Source organism: Perissodus microlepis, chromosome 9, assembly GCF_051167445.1.
Source record: "Perissodus microlepis isolate ML-2025 ecotype Zambia chromosome 9, ASM5116744v1, whole genome shotgun sequence".
Taxonomy (NCBI): domain Eukaryota; kingdom Metazoa; phylum Chordata; class Actinopteri; order Cichliformes; family Cichlidae; genus Perissodus; species Perissodus microlepis.
Window position 1 is genome coordinate 20502673 of NC_140469.1, and position 23750 is coordinate 20526422.

General features: G+C 38.8%; 1 protein-coding gene across 2 annotated transcripts; it reads right to left on the reverse strand.

Moving 5' to 3' along the window:
- Positions 1-291: 291 nt before the first annotated feature.
- Positions 292-21893, reverse strand: vps41 (VPS41 subunit of HOPS complex). Of its 2 annotated transcripts, XM_084939554.1 has the most exons (28): positions 21675-21893; positions 21349-21387; positions 15627-15734; positions 14081-14158; positions 11318-11392; positions 10256-10318; positions 10101-10166; positions 8408-8527; positions 8176-8322; positions 8022-8088; positions 7278-7375; positions 5871-6000; positions 5620-5735; positions 5400-5518; positions 4950-5031; positions 4727-4819; positions 4516-4643; positions 3731-3875; positions 3589-3630; positions 3453-3503; positions 3231-3368; positions 3098-3152; positions 2877-3017; positions 2641-2777; positions 1023-1122; positions 890-934; positions 717-796; positions 292-605 (listed from the first exon to the last, which is right to left on the reverse strand). In XM_084939554.1, the coding sequence occupies exons 1-28, from the start codon at positions 21693-21695 to the stop codon at positions 525-527; spliced, it is 2565 nt and encodes an 854-aa protein (XP_084795680.1). In that variant the 5' UTR covers positions 21696-21893; the 3' UTR covers positions 292-524. The 2 variants fall into 2 exon arrangements, with proteins under 2 accessions (XP_084795680.1, XP_084795681.1); XM_084939555.1 differs by lacking the exon at positions 21349-21387.
- Positions 21894-23750: the final 1857 nt, after the last annotated feature.

Sequence of the window (23750 nt, forward strand, 5' to 3'; positions counted from 1 at the left end):
TGTCAGTCAGTAAAGAATAATCTTTTTTCTCATTGAGATTATTTATTGGCACTTTGATAACATTTTAAACTCTACTTTTCAATTCAACTCTATTTATATAGTGCCAAATCACAAAAGCACTCAGCTCAAGGCCTTTCAGCAAGCACTTGGTGACAGTGGGAAATAAAAACTCCCTTTTAATAGGAAGAAACCTCCTGCAGAATCAGGCTCGGGGAGTGGCAGCCATCTTCTACCTTTGAATACATTTCTACCCAATTAGCTTGAAGTGGATTTTAACAAAGATGTGTATAATTATCAGACACAAACCACAAACTGCTTTAATTCCATTTAAATTTTCATACAGGTTATCACACACACATCAGAAGCAAGCAGTCATTAGACGTAAATGTACAGAGACAGTCAAACATAAATATTTATGATTTTTGCAAGTTTAGAGTAGAGTGACTGAAGGGAAGTAATATTTATTGACCAATGCGCTGAGTTGACATGAGAGTTCAGTAATAAGACTCTAAGTACACCGTTCATTACTTTTTCATCTCAAGTATTCCGCTTCCCGGCCCTCGTCTCTTCGCACTGCAGATGTTACAAAACTGCAACCCGGGAATCTGAGACAGGAAAGAGCGAAAAGTTACAGGAAGTTATATTTGAGCTTCTCAGATAAAATACCCCAGCACCAATGTGTAAAGAGTGATACAGCATAGAGAGATGTCACTTACTGTTCCTGAAGATGGCAAACACTCCTTATGAAACATGTGCCTGCAGTGGAACACCACCACGTTGAAGGTTTTGGCCATGTCTGAAACACACGTTGCAAAAATTGGCAAAGAAGAGTTTTCAAATGCAATACAACATTAAAAACAGATGAATACACCTACATTACATGACTCACCTGAGGGTAAAATTGTAGCATGACATGACTCACAAATGTTCTCCTCTGAAAAGAAAACCAGCAACATTCTTAAGAGTCCAGTTTAATATAGCTAATCTCAAAAGGAGCTGCACGAACACCCAAGCGCACCCACCATCAACCCTGACGCCTCTCATCTGTGTTCGATGCATCTTCTGGAGCAGGGAGAGGGAGTCGGCCACCAGGATCTTTTTGCAGCCTTCCCTTAAAAGAATCTTAGAAACAAGAAATCAAACGAGCTGTCAACAAACAGGATAAGAGGTACAGAAATCGATGAATTGAGCAATTTAAAACCACCCTCCAATGAGGTCAAATTAAATTCCAACAGTATAGTCGTATGAAAAAGAACATACATCTTTACTGAATTAAGAAGATGAGAGAGCAGCCCGGTGCTGCTAATCAAACTCACTTGATTAACTGATCATCAGTGAGTGTGAGCATATCTATAGAAGCAGAAGTTTGAGCAGTTTGCCGGTCTGGAGCATTCAGGTGTGTTAATGCTTAATGTAAGTTAATGCCAAGGAGGAAAGACATCAACAATCAGTGTTGGAAGGTTTATAAACCAATTTCCAAAAGATTTGAGATTCATCATTCTACTGTGAGTGGAAAACATTCATCACAGCTGCTAATCTCCCCAGGACTGGATGTCCCAGCAAATGCGCTCCACAGAGCACATAGAAATAGCAAAAAACCCAATATCTACATCTTAGACTCTACGGGCCTCTGTTAGCGTGTTAAATGGGCACGCCACATGGGCACCTTGCAGTCATTGTTTGACCACGGACTAATTTGTAAACCAAAGTATTCCAGAGTCAAATGTGAGGCCAACTGTCTGACAGCTGAAGCTCAACTGAAACTGGGTCATGCAACACGACAATGAACCCAAGCACAGCAGCAAATCTACAAGAGAATGGCTGAAAAAGAAGAGGATCAAGGTGTTGCATTGGCCCACTCAAAGCCCAGTCCTCAAGCTGACTGAAATGCTGCAGTGAGTCCCTAAAAGAGCTCTGCATAAACAAATGCCCACAAACTTTAATGAACTGAACAGCGCTGTAAAGAAGAGTGGGTGATGTGAGAGACTGGTAAAGTTAAACAGAAAACAATTACTTCAACTTATTGATGTTAAAGGTGGTTCTACAGGCTGTACTTATTCACAGGACTGCAGTCAGACAGTTTATTAAAACCTCCAATAACTACACCTGCACCTTAACTCAAACATATTTAAAATGTCTCTCTGGTTTTATATCTCTTTATACTCTGTATATGTCCCTTGAACTTAGAACCAACTATATTATTGAAAAGAACTGTCTTTTAAGCTTTAAATGATCGATAGGATCTTAAATCACGATTGCCCTACCAAGGCGTCTAATCCGGACTAGTGATTGGCTTTTGCAGAGTTTAAAGTTGCAGTGAGGAGGACATACTGTAGTTTGCACCAAGAAGCATTGTGATGCGAGTTGTCAAGAATAGATTGCACTCTTTTCAGAACTACTTTCAGCTTTCCATACCACACCAAAGTAAGATGGTTAAGCCAAGGAGTTGTGGCAATGTATTTCTTTGAGAAAGCAGACTGACAAAATGTGGACAAACAGAAGAACTGTTGAAATTTCCTTCACTTATTTCTTAAGCTATTAAAGCGTATGTCCTTTATCTTATGAACGGCCCAGTAAATTTGAAATGGGCTGAAGGGTGTGGAAAAAATTTCAAGCTAATCTCCGGGACGCATGTCTGACCTGTAGATTGTAGTCATGAAGGATTTTCACGAGGGAATCTCTGAGGTTTGGGATCTCCATGCCTTCCTTTATACGTCGGATGAGCAGAATAGGATCAACATGAGTGCCGATATTATTGAGGAGACCGGTGATGAATGCTGGAGTAAATAAAGTAAAAAGCAAGAGATAACTGAAGTTCAGATTTATTGATGCACAGGTTTACCATGACTGACTCGATAGGAGATTTGGTGACATACGTGGTTTGTCAATAGAGTAAGAGATGAGATCATCCCACAGCTCTGCGTCATCCTGGTCTTTAGCAAACTCTATGGCTTTGTCAACATCTGCCAGCTCCTCCATGATCATCTGCAAGGCTCGTCTACAGTTTCCCATCCTGCCTGAGAGAAACATGTCTGATTAGGTTCTTCCTTATCTTTTCAAATGAGAGTACGAATCTTAATCCTTAATCAACACTTACTGAGCAGGAAAACTGTCTCCTCCACAAAGTTTCTCTGCTGGCAAATCTCAAGAGCCTAAGGAGGCCAACAAAATGACTTATGTTACCCAACTTCACTTCTAAAGATGTGAATTTATGATTGGATGACATGTACCTTTTCAAGAGGGCAGTGGGTGCTATCTCTCAGGAAAGGTAGCAGATTTGGCCGGTCGTATTCGGCATACAGGCCTATCTGTCTCTCGTGGTACTTCTGGCCTTTGTGGTGGTCCCGTTTGAACAGTTTGTGGAGGTACTGTGGGCAAAACGCTGGTCAAACTCCCTGCATTATAACATCTGTTTTGAATTCAGTAACCTAAGGTGCTCAAATATAACTCACCACATGCAGAAGTTCAGGCCTGTCTGCTAGTTCTTCCACCACCTTGTCTATCTGTTGGAGTCAAAAATCCGTCACTCAGAATCATTTGTTTAAATCAGGAAGATAAAGAAGATTCAAAGAATTCAGGGGTACTTACTGATATCTTGTCTTCATTATCGAGAAGCATGTCAACAGCTTTCTGACAACATGAAGTCATACAGTTTAAATGGTTTAAACGTATAAGAACAACATCTATAAGTAACAAATGAAGGGGAAATCAGTCGGTGATGACTTTTTACCTCTTTGTCAAAGTCCATGAGGAGTACGATCTTGTCCTCGATGGAAGAGAAAAGGTTGTGTTTGTGGATCAGCTGGTAAACATCTTTGTGCCTCAGTCTCAGGTAGATTTCTAAGGCTCTGTCGTATCGCTGGTCGTAGGTGTATCTGAAACAGCATCGAACACCAGCAACTCACAACAAATTTAACATGATATTTAAAATCCCCATATACCAGTATCATTTCCTAAATGTTGCCAATATAAACAAAGGCAGTCGAAATTTAAGCAAAGTGTTAAAGATGAAAGACATTTTTTTAAATTTCACCTTATTTGACCTTGAAGAAGAGGTCAGAGGTCCAAAGCAAGGTGATATTTACAATCCCCGTACATCATTCTATATACTATGTTATTAATACAAACAGTAAGAAATATAGAATATAGTTTTAAATAGCTCTGTATAGCCTTATGATTACTTTGACCTTCAGATCAACCTTGAAGAACAGGTCAGAGGTCAAAAGTGATGTTTTAAAGATATTTTTAAGATTTAAAATATCATGTCATGTCAAATCTTCATATGGTACTTTGTATATGTTGAGAAAACACAGCACAGGTGTAACCATAGCAGTTTCTAAGTTATATTAATGGATTGTTGACATTACCGCAGTCTACACCCTTACAAAGTTTTATGAGAATTCATTGTGTTTACAGACTGAATGACACGCATGGAATCGCTCCTAAAAACATGGCCTCCGTGCCGTAATATTCAATATTCAATATTCAAGTAATATTCAAGTAAAGACCACTCACAACTCAGCCAACGTGGTGAGCAGCGTGCTGTTGGTGGGATCCCTCTTCAGGTGATCAGTGACAGCCTGAACGATGGCCATGTTATTATAAAGATCTCCCGGCCATTCCCGGATCAGGGTGGCAAAACCCTTTACAGAAAAAAGCAGCACACACTATCAGCCGTCGTACATTCATCATGCCAAGACTGCAGACGGGTGGGGGTGTAACCTACCTCATAGTCAGTTTTCAGGAATTCATGAAGGATCATTTCATAAATGGCCGGTCTGAGACGCAGATCTCCTCTTGGCAAATACTGACTGATGGCCTGAAACATGACAGAAGTGGCACCACATACAGCATAAGAGACACAACTTTCCACAGGGCAAGCGTCGCACTTCATTGCAACGTTATAACCACTTTAGTGATGCCTTCGAAGCACAGCCGTTAAAACCTACCTTGAGCTGTCCAATGGTCTTGAACCTGTACACTTCATTCTCCCACAGTTCCATGTTTTTCCCCAGGACCTTTTGACACTTTCTGAATAAAAGTAAATAAATAAATACATTTAAATTAAAAACAAAACAAAACACTTGAATCATTTATATGATAAAAAGAAGATTCTGCTTTTTACATTTGGTCTTTTGAAGAGAAAGCATAAGTGGTCCAATTATATGAATAAAGATACACCATTTTAGTTTGTAATACTTCAAGCTCTAAGTCAAAGGTCAGGGTCACACAAATTAGGAAAAAGCTTTATGTTCTATGGGATCACCTCCAAATTTTAGAGCAATATATTAGTCACTGAGGGACTTAAGCACTTTCTTTGGTTGAGCTCTTAAAAACATTATCTTGTTCTTTACATATCTCATGCCAACACTGCTCATCTGCAAACATGCAGGACTTACCTCGCAGCGCTGTCATAGTCTCTCGTGTTCACCAAGTGGTCGATGTATTCCATTCCAATCTTCTGAACGTCGTGCCTCTTAATGTTTTTGAAGCTAATCTCCGCGGCCATCAGCGCCTCCTGATGTCATGGTTAAAAGCGCAGTAACAGGACACAAAATCAAACTCTGACCTTGCAGCCGTTAACCTTTAGCAACCCTCATGAAATTCAACAACACAAACCTCGTATTTCTTCTTTTGGACCAGCCAATCGATATGGTCGTCCTGGTCTCGCTCCTTTGCCACAACGATGTCTTTGGGACTGATGATATAGAAGAGTGACTCTCCCTCTGAATGCTCTGTTGATGAAAATACATTTATTCCTCTGCGTACTCCCACATTACAGCTGACATTTGATAATCGATGCATAATGAAATCAGGCTGCAGTAAAAGGCAGCGTGACATTTCTCTGGGAGCAGATTTTATAGTCTCACCGAGGCGGTAGTCTCTGCACTCATTGTCCTGGAAGTTGCGCACCGTCAGCGCGTCTGAAGAGATCTCCTCACAGCTCTCGGGGAGAGGCTGGATGATGTCGAGGCGAGGCCGCGCACATAACTCCTCATCCTGCAAACATATGTAATGATTTTATATCTGACTTAGGTTTTTGAACAACTACACATTTGTTGTGCACACTTTTGCAGACTTTTAGCTTTAATTTAAGGGTTTAACAAAAACTTTTGCATTAATTGTTTAGAAATTACAGCTATTCTTATACAATCAACAGTAATTGCAAAACAAAAATTAGAATTTAAAAAAATTTGGATTGTTTTTAACACCTGGGTAAAAATCCTTTGTAGTCAAAGACTAAAAAAAAAAGCAGGGTTACTTTTGCAGTTTACTTTGGACCGCTGTCCATTTGCAATATGAAGTTCTCTCCAATCAGTTTTGCAGCATTTGAATGAATCTGAGTATACAGTGTTGTCCTGTACACCTCACAATTCATCCTGCTACTTCTATCAGCAGTCACATCATCAATAAACACTAGTGCCCTGGTTCCACTGGCAGTCATACATGCCTATGCCATAACACCGCCTCCACCGTGTTGGACAGATGATCTGGTATGCTTCAGATCATGAGTTGTTTCTCTTCCCATCATTCTGGTAAAAGTTAATCTTGATTTCATACCTCCATTTCTTTTTCATGACTCTTTTAGATATTTTCCAAAAAGTCTAATCTGGCCTTCTTCTTGAGTGTAACCAGTGGTTTGCACCTTGTTGTAAACGCACTATATTTACATTCATGAAGGTATCTCTTGATGGTAGACCATGACAACGACACATCTATTGCCTTGAGAGTGTTTCTGACATGGTTACATGTCGCAAAGTTCTTTTTCATAACCATAGAAATAACTTATCATCAACGTCTTCTTTGGTCTCTCAGCCTTTTGGTGCTGCTCAGCCGGACAGTGGAGTCCTTCTTTTTAAGAATGAACCAGATTGAATTTAGTTATTCCTAAGGTTTTTGCTTTTTAGCCTAATGATGACCACTTTGGCACATCTTTGGACTTCATATTGAGAATTCCACTAAAAAGATAACACATAAAAGTTCAACGCTTGGAATCAACTACAGATCTTTTATCTGCTTAATTTCTCATGGAGTGACGAGGGGTACAGGCCTCACCTGGCAATGAAACTCGCTGTCACTCTGAAAATTAGGTACTATGAATAAAACAGTAATACAACCTTTCTGGAAAACCCACTGATTTAAAGCTTAAAGTATGCACTTCCATCTTGACTGTTGAATTTACAATCCAGTGTCATTATAGACAGATGCAAAGATGCACAAAAAATGCCTAGCAACTTACTGACTTTCTTGTATGTTAAAAGAAAAAATATTGTTACCATTTGATCAGAGTTTTCCTTCACAAAGAACAGGGTGACCAGCTGATCTGCCAGCGGTGCCAGCCCACAGATGAAAAATTCGGTCTCAAAAGCAGAAACTAAAAGAAACAAAATATCAATAATCCACATTTAAAGAAAGTGAGTGAGAACAAGGTGAAATATTTCTTCCCTTTAATGCCTCACATTATTGTGTAGTTATACGTAAGTGTCCTTCTGTTTTCATACATCGATTGAACTTAAAAGGATACATGCATAACGCAGCCTTTAGCTTTACAACTACTAAAGTAAGCAACTATTAAACTTTTTTGTTTCTCAGTTAAAGACTTTAGAAAGCAGAAAAAGGAGATGAAATGCATTTATTTCATTTAATTGTTTTTCCATCTTAACAGTATGCACAGACTGAACCTGAGCGCCATTTAAATTTATCTAAAGCTTCTTGCAGCACTGCCTTCTTCTGCAGTTGACGTGGTAGAAATTTCCCATAATATCATATTTACATCTATACTTTGTGCCCCGATCAGCCCCAAGCTTTAAAACCAAGCCACTCCCAAAAAGTTTTTGCAGTGTGAGCCTTTGTCTTGCCAGAGGAGCTAGAACTGCAATTTGAGTTTTCAGGCCTTGGGAAACAACGTCATTCACATTCCCTGAATTACTCAGTGCACAGATTTCATTAACTCTGTTACTCAGAGTGTGCACATTTTTCAGTGGTCTCATATGTGGAAGACGAAATGGGGTGCTCTGTACCTATTTCCACATAGCGGCTGGGCAGGTCTCTCATTTCAGTTGGATTTCGCTCTTTCACAACACAAATCTGAAGAGAAATAAGAAGATTAGACTGAACGCACGCCACAGCCGGCGCCTGTGATTAATATTAACACGAGCAGGAAACAAAGCAAACCTTAATGGAAGAACCCCAGCCGACAATGAGAGTGGTGTTGTCCTTCCAGCACAGGCTGCACGGGTACATGTCGGGCCTCAAACTCACATTATCCCTCAACACATTGGTGATCCTCTGCTTTGTGCTGATGTCATATATTTTTACTCCCTGAAGGTAAACAAGCAGCATTTTTACATATGAAGCTGTGCATACAGAAGGATCGGGGTTTGCTTAACTGTCGCAGAGATCTCACCACATTGTTGGCCCATGCAATCAGGTTAGCTCTCCATTTGATATTAGTGATTGTTCCCTCGCCCTCATGTAGAACTGAAGTCTTCCAGCGATTCAGCCAGTTTCTCTCATACAGAAGGAGCTTGAAGGGGGAAAAAAAGTAAGGACATTTAATTCAAGGGTGCAATATTACACCCCAGCCTACAGAGGGCAGTAGATGAACAGTGTATTATACTGGAACAAGCAGTTAGGAAGCTATGTCTGATAAAATCATGAAGTAAAGCCCTATTTTCCTCCACATGCGCAGACTTAATCCCACTTTGGAGCATTTAAGCACAAAGAAAATAAAGATGGATGGCTCAACGTGAGTCAACCTGACGGAGAAGCTTCACCAGCTCCACTGGTGGACGAAAACATTAAACATCCACATGGCCGAGATCATTTGTGAAGATGGTGTTGAAAATATGAGGCATTACAGTTTTGATTTAATACATCCTTCTCATCATAACATGGATACACGGCATTAACATAAGGTGCCGTGGATAACAATGTAAGATACACGAATAAGTTCATTACTTTTTGCGTGCACCATCTTTACTCTTGTGCCGTCTCGAAAAAGCTGTGAAAGCTCCGAGAGAGCTTTGAGTGATGTGCGTGGCTTGTGTGTTTTTAACCACAATGCAATGTGGCATTGATGGCCCTGAGAGCTATTTTATGAATTAAAGCTTAAGTTAAGTTTTCAGGCCTTGCACCGCACCTTCTGTGGAGGACAAAGTCGTTCACATTCCCTGCATTGTTGCGGTTCTCACTATATAAAGTGATACAAAAAGCCCCCCAAAAGTGCATATTATTACCAAGGCAGCCGGGAGAAATTTGTATAGGCTCTTTAATTCAACATTTGGCCTATGTTAATAAACAGTTTGCTCGACAAAAAGATGATATGACAAAAGAACTGGGGAAACAAAATTGAATTTCCTTTGACAGGATGTGGCTCCCGTTGAGGGGTATTGATTTTCATCACAGGCAACTTGTGGAGGCCTTCACAACTTGGAACTGAGAGAAATCAGTGCCAATTGAAAGAAAATAGCAAAGTAACACTAACAATGGAGTTTTGTGGTAAAAGTTTTTCCTCTCCCCTGTTGTATAAATGTCAGCACACTTTATTTATAGGTGGTTTGTGTAATGGCGCCACATCGGTGCAGCTTGTAGTAGTGTAATAGGCGAGCGCTAGTAGGTAGCTGTTTTTACCTCAAAGATGAAGAAAAAAACAGAAAATGACAAATCTAATGTCTAATATGCTTTTCACCTTCCGCGATGACATACCCAGCGGAGGCAACTTCCAGAGAGAGATCACCGTATGCACCCGGAAATCCTAAGACTATGTACCCTCTTGATAATGACATCTATTTGCTGTGCTTGTGAAGCATTGCCTTTCAAACACTGTTGAGCGAACAGCACTTTGTGAAAATGGGCAGCTCTCCCGAGAGCACTCCAGCGAAAAGACAGAAAAGTAAGAGCCTTTCACACCAGACAAAGGCCTGCGCGTCGCTCTCAGCCGAGCCAAAGCGAGACGGTGTGCAGGATTCGGTTTCACCCGGACACAATCAGGACGCATTATTGCGGCGGGAAATGTCTTGAAAATGGCGGTAAAAACCAAAAAAAAAACAAAACTGGGTGTAACAAGCGCACGAGTAAAAAGTACTACTCAAACCTACCTTGTTGCCCCCGGTGACAAACTGCTTATAGTTGGATCTGGTGAACTGAGGGTGTAATGCGACCACCTGTGAAGAACGTTTAACAGTTTAGAAAAGCGAAATCTATTCATTCTCTTTTCCATCCTATAACACTGCAAGTCTGCAGAAAAACTTACTTTGATGGGACAGTCAAAGTTCTCGTGGAAGCCCTCTCTTGTGTAGAGGCCGAATACTTGAACCTGGAACAGAGACGGTGCAGCAGAACAGCAAGCAAAGGTGAATAACTCAAAATTTCTCCTTTAATTGCTGCCTCTGCAACTATCTGAGGCCAGCGGGGGGAAGTGTGGTCAGAAAAGACTTTTGATTGGCTCCCTACTTCTCCGCTGGGTCACCAATTAGTGGGGCCAGTTGATTCTTCGAACCCTGCAGGGTTTACAGCAGAAATCCTAATCGTGGACTGACCACAGCCTCAGTTGGCTACAGTAGCCTTTAATGTACCATTAGAGTACATGACGCCCACTTTTCCTCTACCTGAAGCTCCCCCACCACCACCAAAAAAAGATGGGGAAATAATATAAAACTCTGACGCTATCTCATCTCTTGAACCGCAGCAGTGGTTAAGGATTAAGTTAGATTTCAAAGGATTATCAGCCAGCTGAATTGGTGAGGGCAAACAATTGCTATAGCATTGATTTTAATTGTCTGCTCCACTTTTTTTGCGCGACAAGATCTTGTTTTTGCCACCAGAGTGCTGGAAGCAGGGGGAGGGCGATATCAGAAAGCATATCTTGACTGCAAAATCCATGAAGGATGGTGGTAATGATGAGAAGAGACAAGATAACAGCAAGGTGGAGAACATGGAGAGGGTATCCATAGATGGGCTGATGGCTGACTGACAGCTCAACGGATCTGAGTGCAATCCTTCCCTCCCACCCCTCCCTACTCTTCAAAATTGTTACAAGCTTTTTATAAATTCCCGCATCATGAAAAAAACATGGGGCTTATGTGTAGATATGGAGAAGATAAAACTCCAGGTTAATGCACCGAGTGCGGAGGAAGTGCCGTCTAAAAATTCACTGCTAGTTCCAAATCATTATGATAAAGTTTCAGGCTGATAAGGCAAGTTTATATGAATCAGAGGATGAATTATGAAAGATGAGAAGCACTGATTGGTGATTTCATTTTTTGCTGCAGGCCCAGAGATCACTAGCCAGCGGTGATGAGTGGAGAGATCTCACCTTCCCATCCTCGGAGCAGATGCCCACATGCTCTCCACTTTCATCCAGACTGATCTGGTTGATCTTCACTGAACTCTGCGGAGACACAATATCACGGCATCGTTTTTTTAAAGAGGTGGGCGAGTATCATAGTGGATAGCCAAATGTTGCTAGCTGACATTTTACCCCAACTAAGTGAAATGCCAGGAAAAAGAAAAAAAGGCAATGGATGCATGGTCCCATATGTGTCAATGCATAGAGAGTGCATTAATACTGAAAATGTTAGGGGTCCCTCTGCTGCGGATGCTTTTAAATTTAGGGCTCTTAAGATAAAAGGATCAACTAAATGGCATAAATTACAGCAAATGTTACTTTAAAAACGTCCCTAAAGTGAGGACGGTGCCTCGGTGTAGACTTGAAGAGGAAAGAAGTTGTTTTGCTTATCATAGATTTCCAATTTTTCCAAAGCAGTTGCTTCAGCTATTTGGTAATCATATTAAATCCAACAGCTAGAGCACAGCTGTGTCTCTCCTGTTCTGTGAAACAACCTCCCTGTTTCGGGTTATGATTTTTTTAAAAACTGGCAGTAAGTTTCTCTGGTAAGTAGCACTTGAATCAACATGCTCAGCAGGCGCACGACATTTGGAAACACGAGTGCAGGTACAGTAATGTAAACCCACTCCTCCCTGCCTACCAAATCAGCCCTGATTACTGAGTTTTTGTTTTTGTTTTTGTTTTTTTGACTTGTAAATTAAATTATTGTTCAGAGTTCATTCCCTCCAGATCAGTGGAAGTAATGTAGTAAAATAGTAGGAGTAAATTAGAGAGAGGCAAGCTCATTTCTGGGTGTGAAATCTTCCTTCAGGGTACTACGCGAAATCTCAAAATATCTCCTTTTGCTTCCACATGGGATCTAAACTGTATTATTTTGTCTGCAGGGCCCGAGTTAACACTGTTGACTGTTAGGTATTTTTTTCAGGAATATAAAAGTTTCATCAGCCAGGAGGAGAATTGCATTTTTACAATGAAAAAAAAAACCCCAAAAACCTCTTTGGGTATCTGATCAGCCAGTTGTGGTTTTCGACTCAGTGTTTACCTTTATTATGATTCCATACATACTCCACTTAGACCTTTAATGATTTAACAGCAGTATCAGTCTTGACCACAGCACTGTCTGTCTCACTACTAAAGCTTTCTGCGTCATTCATATAACAAAATACAGTTTCTGAAGACAGCAGAACTAAAAACAATGGCTAAAAATGGGGTTGCAAAAATCTATGTTATCCAGTCGTCAGCTTCCTCGAGCTGTGACCTCAGTAAACACTTTCTTGATGAGTTTGTGGTCTAATTTGTCAGTTTCCTATCTTATTTGTGTAGCTTGCCATCACCAGTGTGTGAATGTGTGTGTGAGTGGGTGGATGACTGGTTGTGTAAAGCGCTTTGGGGTCCTTAGGGACTAGTAAAGCACTATACAAATACAGGCCATTTACCATTTATTTATTAGCTAATGATGTTCTTTGGTAAACTCTGGCTCCTTTTAGAGTCAAGAATGATAACAAAGCATGACGTGCTTATTTTGTTATTAACAAGTGTGCAGGGTACTCGATTGCTCTGGAATATCCATGTTTCTTTCATGTTTTAAAAAGCTAAAGGAAAATTTATAGTGCTGCTTTGAATTACTAATGGTGATGTCTCTTACATATTGATGTGTGCTGGTGTGCATGACTCAGGGCTGAAACTGAACTGAGCATGTTGGAGCTAATACATCTTAAACAGCAGCTACTAAAATGTTGGAGCTCCAACAGGTTAGGAAATGCATGGAGGAATGAAGACTTCAGTCTAAACACATACTCTCAGAGCTCGTAATAAAACAACTGTCTACACTGGCAGGAAAGTAGCTATTTTATTAGCATAATGAGCAAGCTAGACACAACAACAACCTACTAAATTTTGTTTCCCACAGGTATCCTTGTGCTAATCAAAATACTGTGTTTATACTAGATATTAGTACCAAACAGACTAATTACAAATGCTGAGGTTTGCATCACTGCAACTTGTAGTCAGATTTCTGAGAATGTGCAGGTTAAGCTATATGCAATCTTGTTTCCACTAATCAAAAAACTTTTTTTCCATGCAGAAGTCAAAGCTTTGTATTATTGTCACAACTGGGGTTTTTTTTTCAATTAACTAATTCAAATTTCTGATGAAATAAGCTTAAAATTGAGATAATAACCTGAAATGTTGACTTGGCTCAGCCTGGCAAAACAATTTTTTTTCATTACCAAAAACAGGATTTCGTATGCTACTGTGTAGGGTATGAAGTGATGCTGTAGCCTGGCAGTAAATTTAATGCAGTACTGTACATTAAGTATAAAATGGCGATGGCCAAAATGCTCAGTTTGAAGTTTCAAAAATCAGACTTCACCAACCAAAAGGTGACGTCAAAGTGACTTTGCCCATCTTTAATATACAGGCTATGGCTCTTGCCCTCTGACATGTTTGTTTTGGGGTTTTTTTTAAACTTTATTTTAATATGTTTGTTTTTTGGCTCATTTCTTTATTTCATGTGTTTAATATGTCTTGGAGTAAAAGTAGAATTGAATTCCAAGTACAGCAGATGAGTATCACTTTGATTTTACAGGTATTTAGTTACACAAGAAAGTAAATTCAGATTTCTAACTGATGACATCACTGGATGAAAGGTCCACTGAGCTAACAAGGCTAAAAAGTGTTTTAAATTCAAGTAATTGGTTAATGTAACCCAAAGCATTTTAATGTACTCACAATCTCAAACTTCTGAGTAATATTTCCTTGGATGTCCAACAGGAAGACCTTTCCAAAATGAGTACCTAAGGCGAGAAACTGAAAGGAGACAAATGTAATGTAAATTAAACCAGAAGACACCTGAAATCAATTCCAGATTTTCCAGAGAAAAAAAAAATCTTGTGTTTATGACGGCTGTGGGAGAGGATAAAAAAAATATTTCCTGGATCTGCAGTGGCATGGGCAAAGTGGGGATTGGGTGGGCTTGGAGGCAAAACTGTGAAATTGCAGGGGGTGGAAAAGCCCTATTTATTAAAGCAGACAGTGTGAAATGGCATTTTTTTCCCCCTCAAATTAAAATGCTTAAGCATAATAAATGCACTGTACATCTGACTTCTTCCCATGCAACCCAATCACCTCCCTGCCCAGCACAAGGCTATTATTTCTACTGAGCAGCAACTGGTTTCCGTGTCTTGTGCTTCGGCAGAAGCGCACGTGTGCATATGTATGTGTGCGTGCGAGTGTGTACACGAGTCCACTGGGACAAAAAAATTATAGAAACCGGGGGCTTTGGCATTAGATTAAGTGTGTGTTCTTCCACCCCAGCCCCTGCTCCATGCCCTCCTCCTAATCCCCCTCCCTTCTAGACCAGCATGTGGATGTGCGGCGAGGCCAGCATGCTTCAGTGCAGTCTATAATGAAATGCTTATATTTACAGGCACAGCTGAGCATGTCAGACAGAGCCCCTGCAATCTCCCCAAATAAAATAACCAAAAATAAATAAATAAAGGGTTCAACCTTGTGAGGCGGAGCGACTTTTAAAGGGATTTATCAGAATGGAATTGTTCAAATGAAATTCCGATTCAGACACTTAAAATATGAGGCAACATAAGGCAGTATGTGCTGTCGGTGGCTTTTAGGGTTGTGGGAGTTTGCCACAGAAGAGGAGGGTGGGGGAGGGTAGTGGTGGTGTGACCACACAGGTAGCTGGATGGCAAAAAGTACATAAGCATAGAAATCCCAAGAAGAAAGACAAGTCAGATCAAATTTAAATTTTCAGCAAAGCAGTCTCTCTCTCTGTGGCACAGTTGCTGTTTTTAGGTTAAAAGAAGAAAAAAAGGGGGAACAGAATCCTCAAAGTACAAACAAATACACGAACATCAATAGTGGTTAATAAAACATCAGGTGAGGAGACATAACTGGGTATGACTTTTGCTCTGCTCAGGCGTGCAAGTGTGCCGCTGGTGCCACGATGATTAACCATCTCGCCGAGAGTGGCCCTCTTAAAAAACAAAGGGAGACGAGGAGCAAAAAATATGTAAGAGTGGGAATAAAAAGAGGAGAAGACAATGGTGCCCGATGCCTTCTGATTCACCTCCCTGAGAGGGAAAAGCAGGGGAAGGTGAGAAAATAATGGGTCTGCCTTTACAGATTCAACAGAAGGGAAGAAATCCAACTTTGAAGCTGACATCTCTCAAATGTGTACCTAAACAATGTGAAATGTCTGCGCGGGATGGGTGAACCTGACACGGAAATGCCCCTGCGGGTGGTGGATCATAACCTCTACCTTGTCATGGACGGTCATACAGCTGGCTGCATCGTTCTGCAGAATTTCTGTCATCCCGTTGGAGAGCCTCTCATACTTCAGCTTGGGCTCCTCCTCACTGTCCTCCTCCTGGTGAAGAAAGCAGTCTCTTAATAATATTTTCCAACCGCTATTCCTGTTTCCTAAAATCCCCCAAATCATCACTGCAGTGAAAAGAAATATGCAAAATCTCCACCTAACCTGATGTTGTATATTAAAATCAGATTTTTATGAAACGCGTGCTACAAAATATGACAAAAATCCCTATTTATCGAACGTTACATCTTTAAAGGTGCCTTATTTAGTTTTTGACCACTAGGGGCTCTATGGAGGAACATTTTTACACACGAGTCCCTGATTTGCATCTTTTTTTATGCAAGCACAAAAAAGGGTATAAAAACATGTGCACCACAATACCAACAGACATAAAGACCGTTTTACACCATTTTTATCCTTTCTGACAGAAAACAAATGCAGTGATGTGTGAACTAAGATAACAGAGAAGGAGAAACACATCATTACTCTAGAAGACAAATTGAGCTTGTTTTTATGAGAAACAGTGAATGTCACTGTTACAAAAACAATCAAGAGGGCACCAAAAATGGTTAAATACTTGTTTTGGTTATAGTGATATGACTAATGTAAGCAAAATCACTTGAAGGTCAGTGAATTTACCTGTGCTTCTCAGAAGATACAAATAAAATAATATAGATATCATAGTCTGTGTATATACATAGGCTGCAAGTCACCTGCCAACACAACTTGAAATGACTTTTTATAAAGCAGTTTATGTTTAAGTAAATGAAATAATAATTTCGTTTTTATTTTCACCACGGTATTTAAGTGGGCATTGAGAATCATTTAATACATTTGGTATTGGAACTACTCAATTTCTGGTATTGTGACATCCCTGCTTAATGTTTTTCTAAACTGATTAGAATTGGAGTTTATCACTTATCACACTTATCATAATGAAGTACTAACAGCCGATCAACAAATTGCTGCAAATTATTAGTTTTTGCATGAATTCCTAATAGCTGAATGAGACGATGATTACGTGGAAACACATTCATCTTCATTCAATTTGAAAATAATAAAATATTCATTTAAAATAGAGATGCACCGATATTCTTTCCCACACATCATTATCTCACTATAATCATATAATCATCTTATTATCATTATATGCCACTTCAAGCCTTGCTGACAGTATGGCAAATCAACAAATAGGGTTATATTAACCTAACCCTTAAAAGACACTGAGATAAAGAGTTGAATGATGTTTTTTTATTTATTATAAAGAGCATTTCCTTTTATTCATTTTCCCCTGGTACAATTGGAGGAATAAATAACAACAAAATGACACAAACAGCCAAAATTTCTATTGTAGACCAATCAGGTTTTTCTACTTTGAATTATTATTCTGTTCATCAAAAGTGAGAAAACAGTTAGAAATATGACAACACTATAACAACAGCTATTTCAATCACTGAATTACATTATACTTAATGATGAAATGATGAATAAGATCCTCACATTTGAGAACCTAAAAGCAGACAAAATTGCCAAATGTTTGGCGGTTTTGCTTTAACCCATCTAATTTAATTCACTGCTATTTATCCATTTCTAATATGCAGGTAATGCACAAATTTACTGTATAAACATAACTGGGATTCCTTTCAGCAGCATTTATTGCAGCTTTCAGTCTCCAATAACTGTGATTAATCCATTTTTGAAGCCTGTGTACATGAACATATGTATATAGAGGGATGTATGCACAAAGACAAAATTTCCATCACCTTGCATGAAATGCTTGATAAAACAATAAAAGCAACATCTTTTCATGACACTGTTCATCCCCAGTGAAATACATGAATTTATAGTCTTTTCATAAAGCAAACTTAAGGTATTATACTGTGTTACACTCTCCAGCCTGAGTCAACATTTGCGGCCAGTCACAGCCTGAATATTACTCATAATTCAGTTTATAACCAATGCTGCACAGTCTGTGGCTGCCCAGAGGGTGCATCAACTCAAAACATTGTCTGCCATTATGTGCTACTGGGTTGGAGGTGGGGGACAATAGCGTGGAAAAAATGTTATTTTCAAAAACAATCCTTTCCCACTCAACAACGCCATATCTAGGCTATTTCCTGTGTATTCTGGTTGTGAGATTTCTGATGCGAGGGCATTTGTCACGGGTTTCAAAGGCGTATCAAACAACAAAGGCAAACTTCATCCCCACAGAGAAACTACCCATTTTAAAACTTTTGCCATCTCTTGTAAGTTGCTCTTTGTTTTGTCAACTACTCAGCTGGCCTTGATGTTGTAACCATTTTTGCCATTTTCTTTTAGTATTGGCTGTTAAAATAGAGCATGAAGGGAAACATTCAGCTTTAAATATACTGCACAGCGAGGACCACACTAGTTGGAGAAACGAAGGCGTGTACCCTGTATTATTAAGACAAACAACAAATCATCATGTGTCATAAACACAGTTTACACACAGGTGGCAAAGTAAGGGAAAGATCAACACATAGTATATATAAAAATTATATTAATCACATGCTGCAGCCTTTAAAGTCAACTCAACACAGCAGGCCATATACAGTGCTCTCCACCAAGATTATCAAACCACCTCACTGAGTATTTCTGCTTCTAGGCATTGTGCTTGATCATAAATTATGATAGAGAAGACGCACTGCTACAGGTTTTTCGTTATCATTTTTTGCATGTTAACAACAATAAAAGATATTAACAGTAATCAACTGGGTATATTAAAAGATTACGTAACATATCGCTCACTTCCTCACATTTCTTATTGCGAGGACTGACCTTTAAAACAAAACAAATTCAGTCCATTATTACAGAAAACAGCCACATGCATTATTAACACGGCTGGTTATTAGGTTCACACTGATCCACTGAATGATTCAGTTTATAAAATAATGCAAACAATATTCAAACCAAAGTCACTCATTTGCTGTTTGTTTTGTTTCTTTCCGGTTGATTAAGAAGGGAACGAATATCACTAAAAGAAGATTTTTGACCAAACAGTTTCAGGACAAGGTGCTTATGACACACTGTTACACAGTAATAACAGTTTTACAACTGTCATATATCAACTATCAATTTACATTTAAAAATATGATCTTCGATGAATTATGGCATTCAGAAACGTAGCATTTAGACACAAACTATTGAGCTATACATGTCACACCTGGGTAGGGATGGGTATCGTTTAGGTTTTATCCGATACCGGTGCCATCATGGCACCGGATACCGGTACCCATCCCTACACCTGGGCATGTACAGGATAAAATACACAAAGTTAACATTATCATGTACCCTAGTTAAGCACACCTTCTATGTTTCAGTGCTTGCATGGGTTCCTGCCTATATCAAACAAAATCAGAAGTCTGGTAATCTTTTTTTTCCATCATTATATTTGCTTGTTTCAGTCCACTTGGTTTGGATTAAAGCCATTTCTTTACAGCTCTGAAACCAATGTTTCCTAACTCTGCTTTGTCCATTTTTTTGCAGGACTGTTCTTGTTTTCAAATAACTGGAGATCATACCTTTATCCTGATCATAGCATCAGTGGCAGCTTTATACTGCCCACGATCCCAAATTCAGTAATAGACTTGTCAAATTCATACATCATCATTTCCTGTCGGTCTTGCAACCTGCAGTATATTAACAGTGGCTGTCTTGATGTCATTATCAACATCTATATTGAACTTAACTGCATTTATGAATTTCAATCCTAGCACGCATGCTGGTGGCACTCCCACCAAACTCCTGATTTGCATGGGTCGTGTCCAAAGACCTACGTTTATGAAACCAGCATATAACATGCTATAAAAACTTTGCTTAAACTGTTTTCCCAGCTGACATCAGCTTGGTCCTTTGTCCATAAAATTAAAGTGTGTCCATAATGCTGTTTAACAAATTAGCTTTTAGATTTTGGTACTCAAAATGAACTTCTAGTGTTGAGGTTAAATTATTGAAAATTGCTAAAATGAATTTAATTAATTTGCTTTTTCTTTTCCAACAGTAGCACAAAGACATCATCAATTATTGACACTTGAGGGTGTGAACGATTATGTTGTTCCCATTTTATTCTTTCTGGAATTAAAAGACCGCAGTCTAGGCTTACAGAAGCGTTGCTTCTGCCTGATTCTGTTCAGTCACTACATGGTGCAGAGATCCTGATTTATTGTGTGCTGTTTACACTGTCTGTGCAATATGTGATGACTGAATAAAACTAAACTAAGCTAAAATATGCATTAAACCATTTCATTTGCTTCTAAAGGAGTGGCAGAATCATGTAGAGCACTTAGAGCCTTATAGTGGTCCAGCAAGTTGCTAAAAATACAATGCATGATGTCTTTTCTTCCATTTATTACCCTTCATTCTCTACCTTTTATGTGCTTTCGGGACCACAAAAGTACATTTTTTGACAGGCTTTTATGGAACTCACCCTTTCGTTTTTCAGCTGCTGGGGTTTCTTTTGATTTGTAACCATTTTTGCCATATTCTCCATCTACTGACAGCTGAGCTAAATGAGACTCCTCGTGTCATCATCTAGCTTAATGTTCAAGGTCCAAGCAAGACTCGCCCATTTGTCTGCTTTTAAGGGGAACGCTGTAGCTGTTAAATCTAACCATGTTAGTTTGTTTGAGGCAGAAAGAGGGGGAAATTGGTGCAATCAGTCAACTAATATGTTGCTTAAATCTATCGTTTTAAGGGTTTGATCTGCTGAGCATACTAAAAAGCACTTACAAATCAGGCTTATTATTGTATTATGTTATTACAAATTAGACTAATCTAACCAAATCATGACGTTGATGAAGAGAATGCCTCTGACTTTCCAGAGCCACTGCTCAGACAGATTGTTACCCTGCTCATCTCTTCTGTTAGTAGAGTGTAGAGCAAACAGCCCCTCGCTGCCTTCATCTAGCGAGGCTGCTGTCAAGCTGGTAACAACAGCAGCCAGCTACAGTATATTGCAATATTGTAAGCAAATAATCACCTGTTTGCAGCAGCCACTCAGAGGAGACTTGCAATCCCACAGTCCAGTGAGTGTTTGTCCATGACTACTGAACACATGGTGCACAGACAGACCACTATTTACAAGTCTGGTTTATTTTCTTGAGAAAAAAGTAGTAGCTTGAGAAAGGTGCAGGTGTCCAAAATGCAGCATATATCTTATATATGATTCCATCCTCTGCTACCGATGAAGAAAAATTCTCCTTCCTGTCAGCGTGATGTGTAATGTTATATTTTATTCAGCCCATGTGAGATCCTCCGAAGCACAGGTGTACTGTAACATGCCAGAGTTCAGTCATAATATTGATGGATCTGGAAAGCTATATGTAATTCATGAGTGTTTGACACCTCTCAGAACCTGACAAAGATCCTTCAGGGATCAAGCTGTGCTGATAAAGGCTATGTTATGTATTACAGCCCCTTCAGTAGGCAGAGATTTCAAAAAGCATCCAAACCTGACGGAAATATGAACACTTCTGTCACTGACAGTATATTATTGGTGATGCATGTCTACACTGACATACTGGTGCAACTGCATGACACATTCAAGTCCATTTTTTCCAGTTATTATTTTTTTTAAATATATATCAAGATTTCTTAAAATAAATTCATCTTAGATGAGCTAAAATGATGAGGTATTTTTGATTCTTACCTCAGACTCATCTGTGCTTTCCTCACTTGGATGTCTGACCTAAAAGCAGAAAAATGTTGGGTTGCTTTAAAAAAATATATTAATGTTAAAGCTTGGTTTTAAAGGCCATGACTATTTATTTAGAGATTAAATATATACCAAACAACTGCAAAGCTAAATTAGCACCTAAAATGTTAGCTTTCCAAGCAGAGAATGGCTTGATGAGAAGCTAAATCAAATGAAACCACAGCAGACAGCTCTCACAGGCACACTTTGAATGCATTTTTGATGTAAGTGCGTTTAAAACAGAAACATTTAGCTAGCTAGCTTTAGCATTTTGAGCTTACCTGCTCCTCCACTTCCGCCATTGTGATATTATTTAGCGATATATCCAAAGGTAACAGCTATAATACTTTAACAAATGTTTTTAAAAATATCCGTTAAATCTCCGCTAAAGGTTCGTTTCATCTCAGAAACACCCGCTGTTACGTGACAGCAAAGTGATGTTTGTTGTCGAAACCTGCTTCCAGTCATAAGCTAAATCACATGACTTGAATTCGAGTATCAAGGCGTTATGGGTAATGAAGTCATTCAGATAGAGAAACGACAACACGGATGCTCCGACAGAATAAAAGGAGACGATTACTTAAAAAACGATGCCAGGTGACAGTTCATATGTTTTTCGTGGCAAATACTTGTAGCAAGTTTTATTGGGTTTTAACAATCCGAGTGTCTCTTTTCTTAAGTGTCAGACGGCAAACTTGTGAAGAAAATGTCTTTTTTTTTTCAGTTGAAGCTAACAGTCTTGAAACTGCAGCCAAATAACCCGCAGTAAAGCTAGGTATAACCATAAAGCACATCTTCATTGACAACATTAATAGACCAACCTTAAAAATTTGAACGGTCGCCAGATACAATAAATCAACCTGGACTAAAAGTCCTCCAAACTTTCCCCAAGGGGATGATAAAAAGGCTGATTTCTGCTGTCATTAAAAGGTATTCAAATAAGTGGCTAAAAGGAGCCAGCTAAATCCACCCCCTTGTATACAGCTGAGTATTTTAATTTGTTGTATTAATTGTCTGAAACATATCAGTGGCAAATAGTGTAGTTTTTCCCTAGAGGAGAAATTTATATCATTTATAGTAAATAATAAAAATAGCTCCAAACAGCATAAACATGCTACTTTTGCTTAAAGTCCATCAATACTATTACTTATAATTAAGTAGTTTTTACAAAAGTAATGGCTCTGAAGTAATCATGAGTATTATTACAAGAATTGTTAGGCAAAAGTATTTACTGTACACATTGTCCCCTTTTATATTGATTATTTACTGCCACTAGCCAGATATACAGAAGAATGAGGTAAAATACACAAAATGTTCTTCTAATAATTGAGCACTAAATGAAGCAATAATCTCAAAATGATAACTTACAAGACTTTAAATTCATTCACAATCTCTCTTTGTCTTAATTAAGACAATTTGAATAAAACAGGACAAACAATACTAACTGAAATGATTAAGACTATTCGATTTAAGTATGTCCAGATTTGTCTGAACGTGGTGGCTAAATTAACCCTTCAGCTATTGTTTGAGTCTCCTGGTTTCAGAAGAATATTAAATTATATTTTTGATACTTTAAATATGCATTTTACTGCCAAGACTGTATTGAAGAGTCAAGACACTTTATTATCATTAAGCAAACATAACGAAATCAGGTAATACTTGCTAAGATGGTGAAAAAAAGCTTAGATAAATTAAACATTTTGCATAAATACATAATATAAATATTATAAATATAAAATACAATATTTACTGACAAGCATTAAAGAGTAAAAAGGATTGGGACTTAATATTGCATGGTTGGACTGAACATGAGTTATTTATTTACAGGCTGTGCATCTGTCTGTGTAATGTATATGCCTGAGGGTTGTAATTGTGTGAAGCTGAGCAGTAAAAAAGTGCACTTTACATGAGTTATTTTACATATTATAAAATGTACACAGTGAGGTATGTCCCGAGTTATGGGATGTGGAATTGGGTAGTGGAATATTGCACATGAGGGTTGTACATAATTACTGTCACATGGTGTTTAGCAGTGTTACAGTTGTAGGAAAGAAGCTAAATATGTATATGGGCGCATCTTTACCTTTGATGGTAAAGAATATGAATACTTTGTCCACTTGGTAATAAGCAGTAATTGCATCCAGATTGTGCGTTATTATGATGAGAAATAGCAGCTGAAAGTATTTATTGTGCCTCTTTTTGAAGTAAAATCTGTGGTAGATTTATATACAATTAAAAGTACAGTACTTTTCTGAGATTGTTTCCTATGCCTGCCTTAATAAAGGAAATCCCTGTGCATTCACTAATAAAGCAAACACAGTCAGCAATACTTCCAGTAATAATTAGGCTATTTGTTT

Coding starts and splice junctions, on each gene's coding strand:
- vps41 (XM_084939554.1), bottom strand. CDS start 21,695: ATGGCGGAAGTGGAGGAGCAG. Junction 935..1,022: donor GAGAGGCGTCAGGGTTGATG/GTGGGTGCGCTT, acceptor TTTTCTTTTCAG/AGGAGAACATTTGTGAGTCA. Junction 606..716: donor GTTTGCCATCTTCAGGAACA/GTAAGTGACATC, acceptor TTCCTGTCTCAG/ATTCCCGGGTTGCAGTTTTG.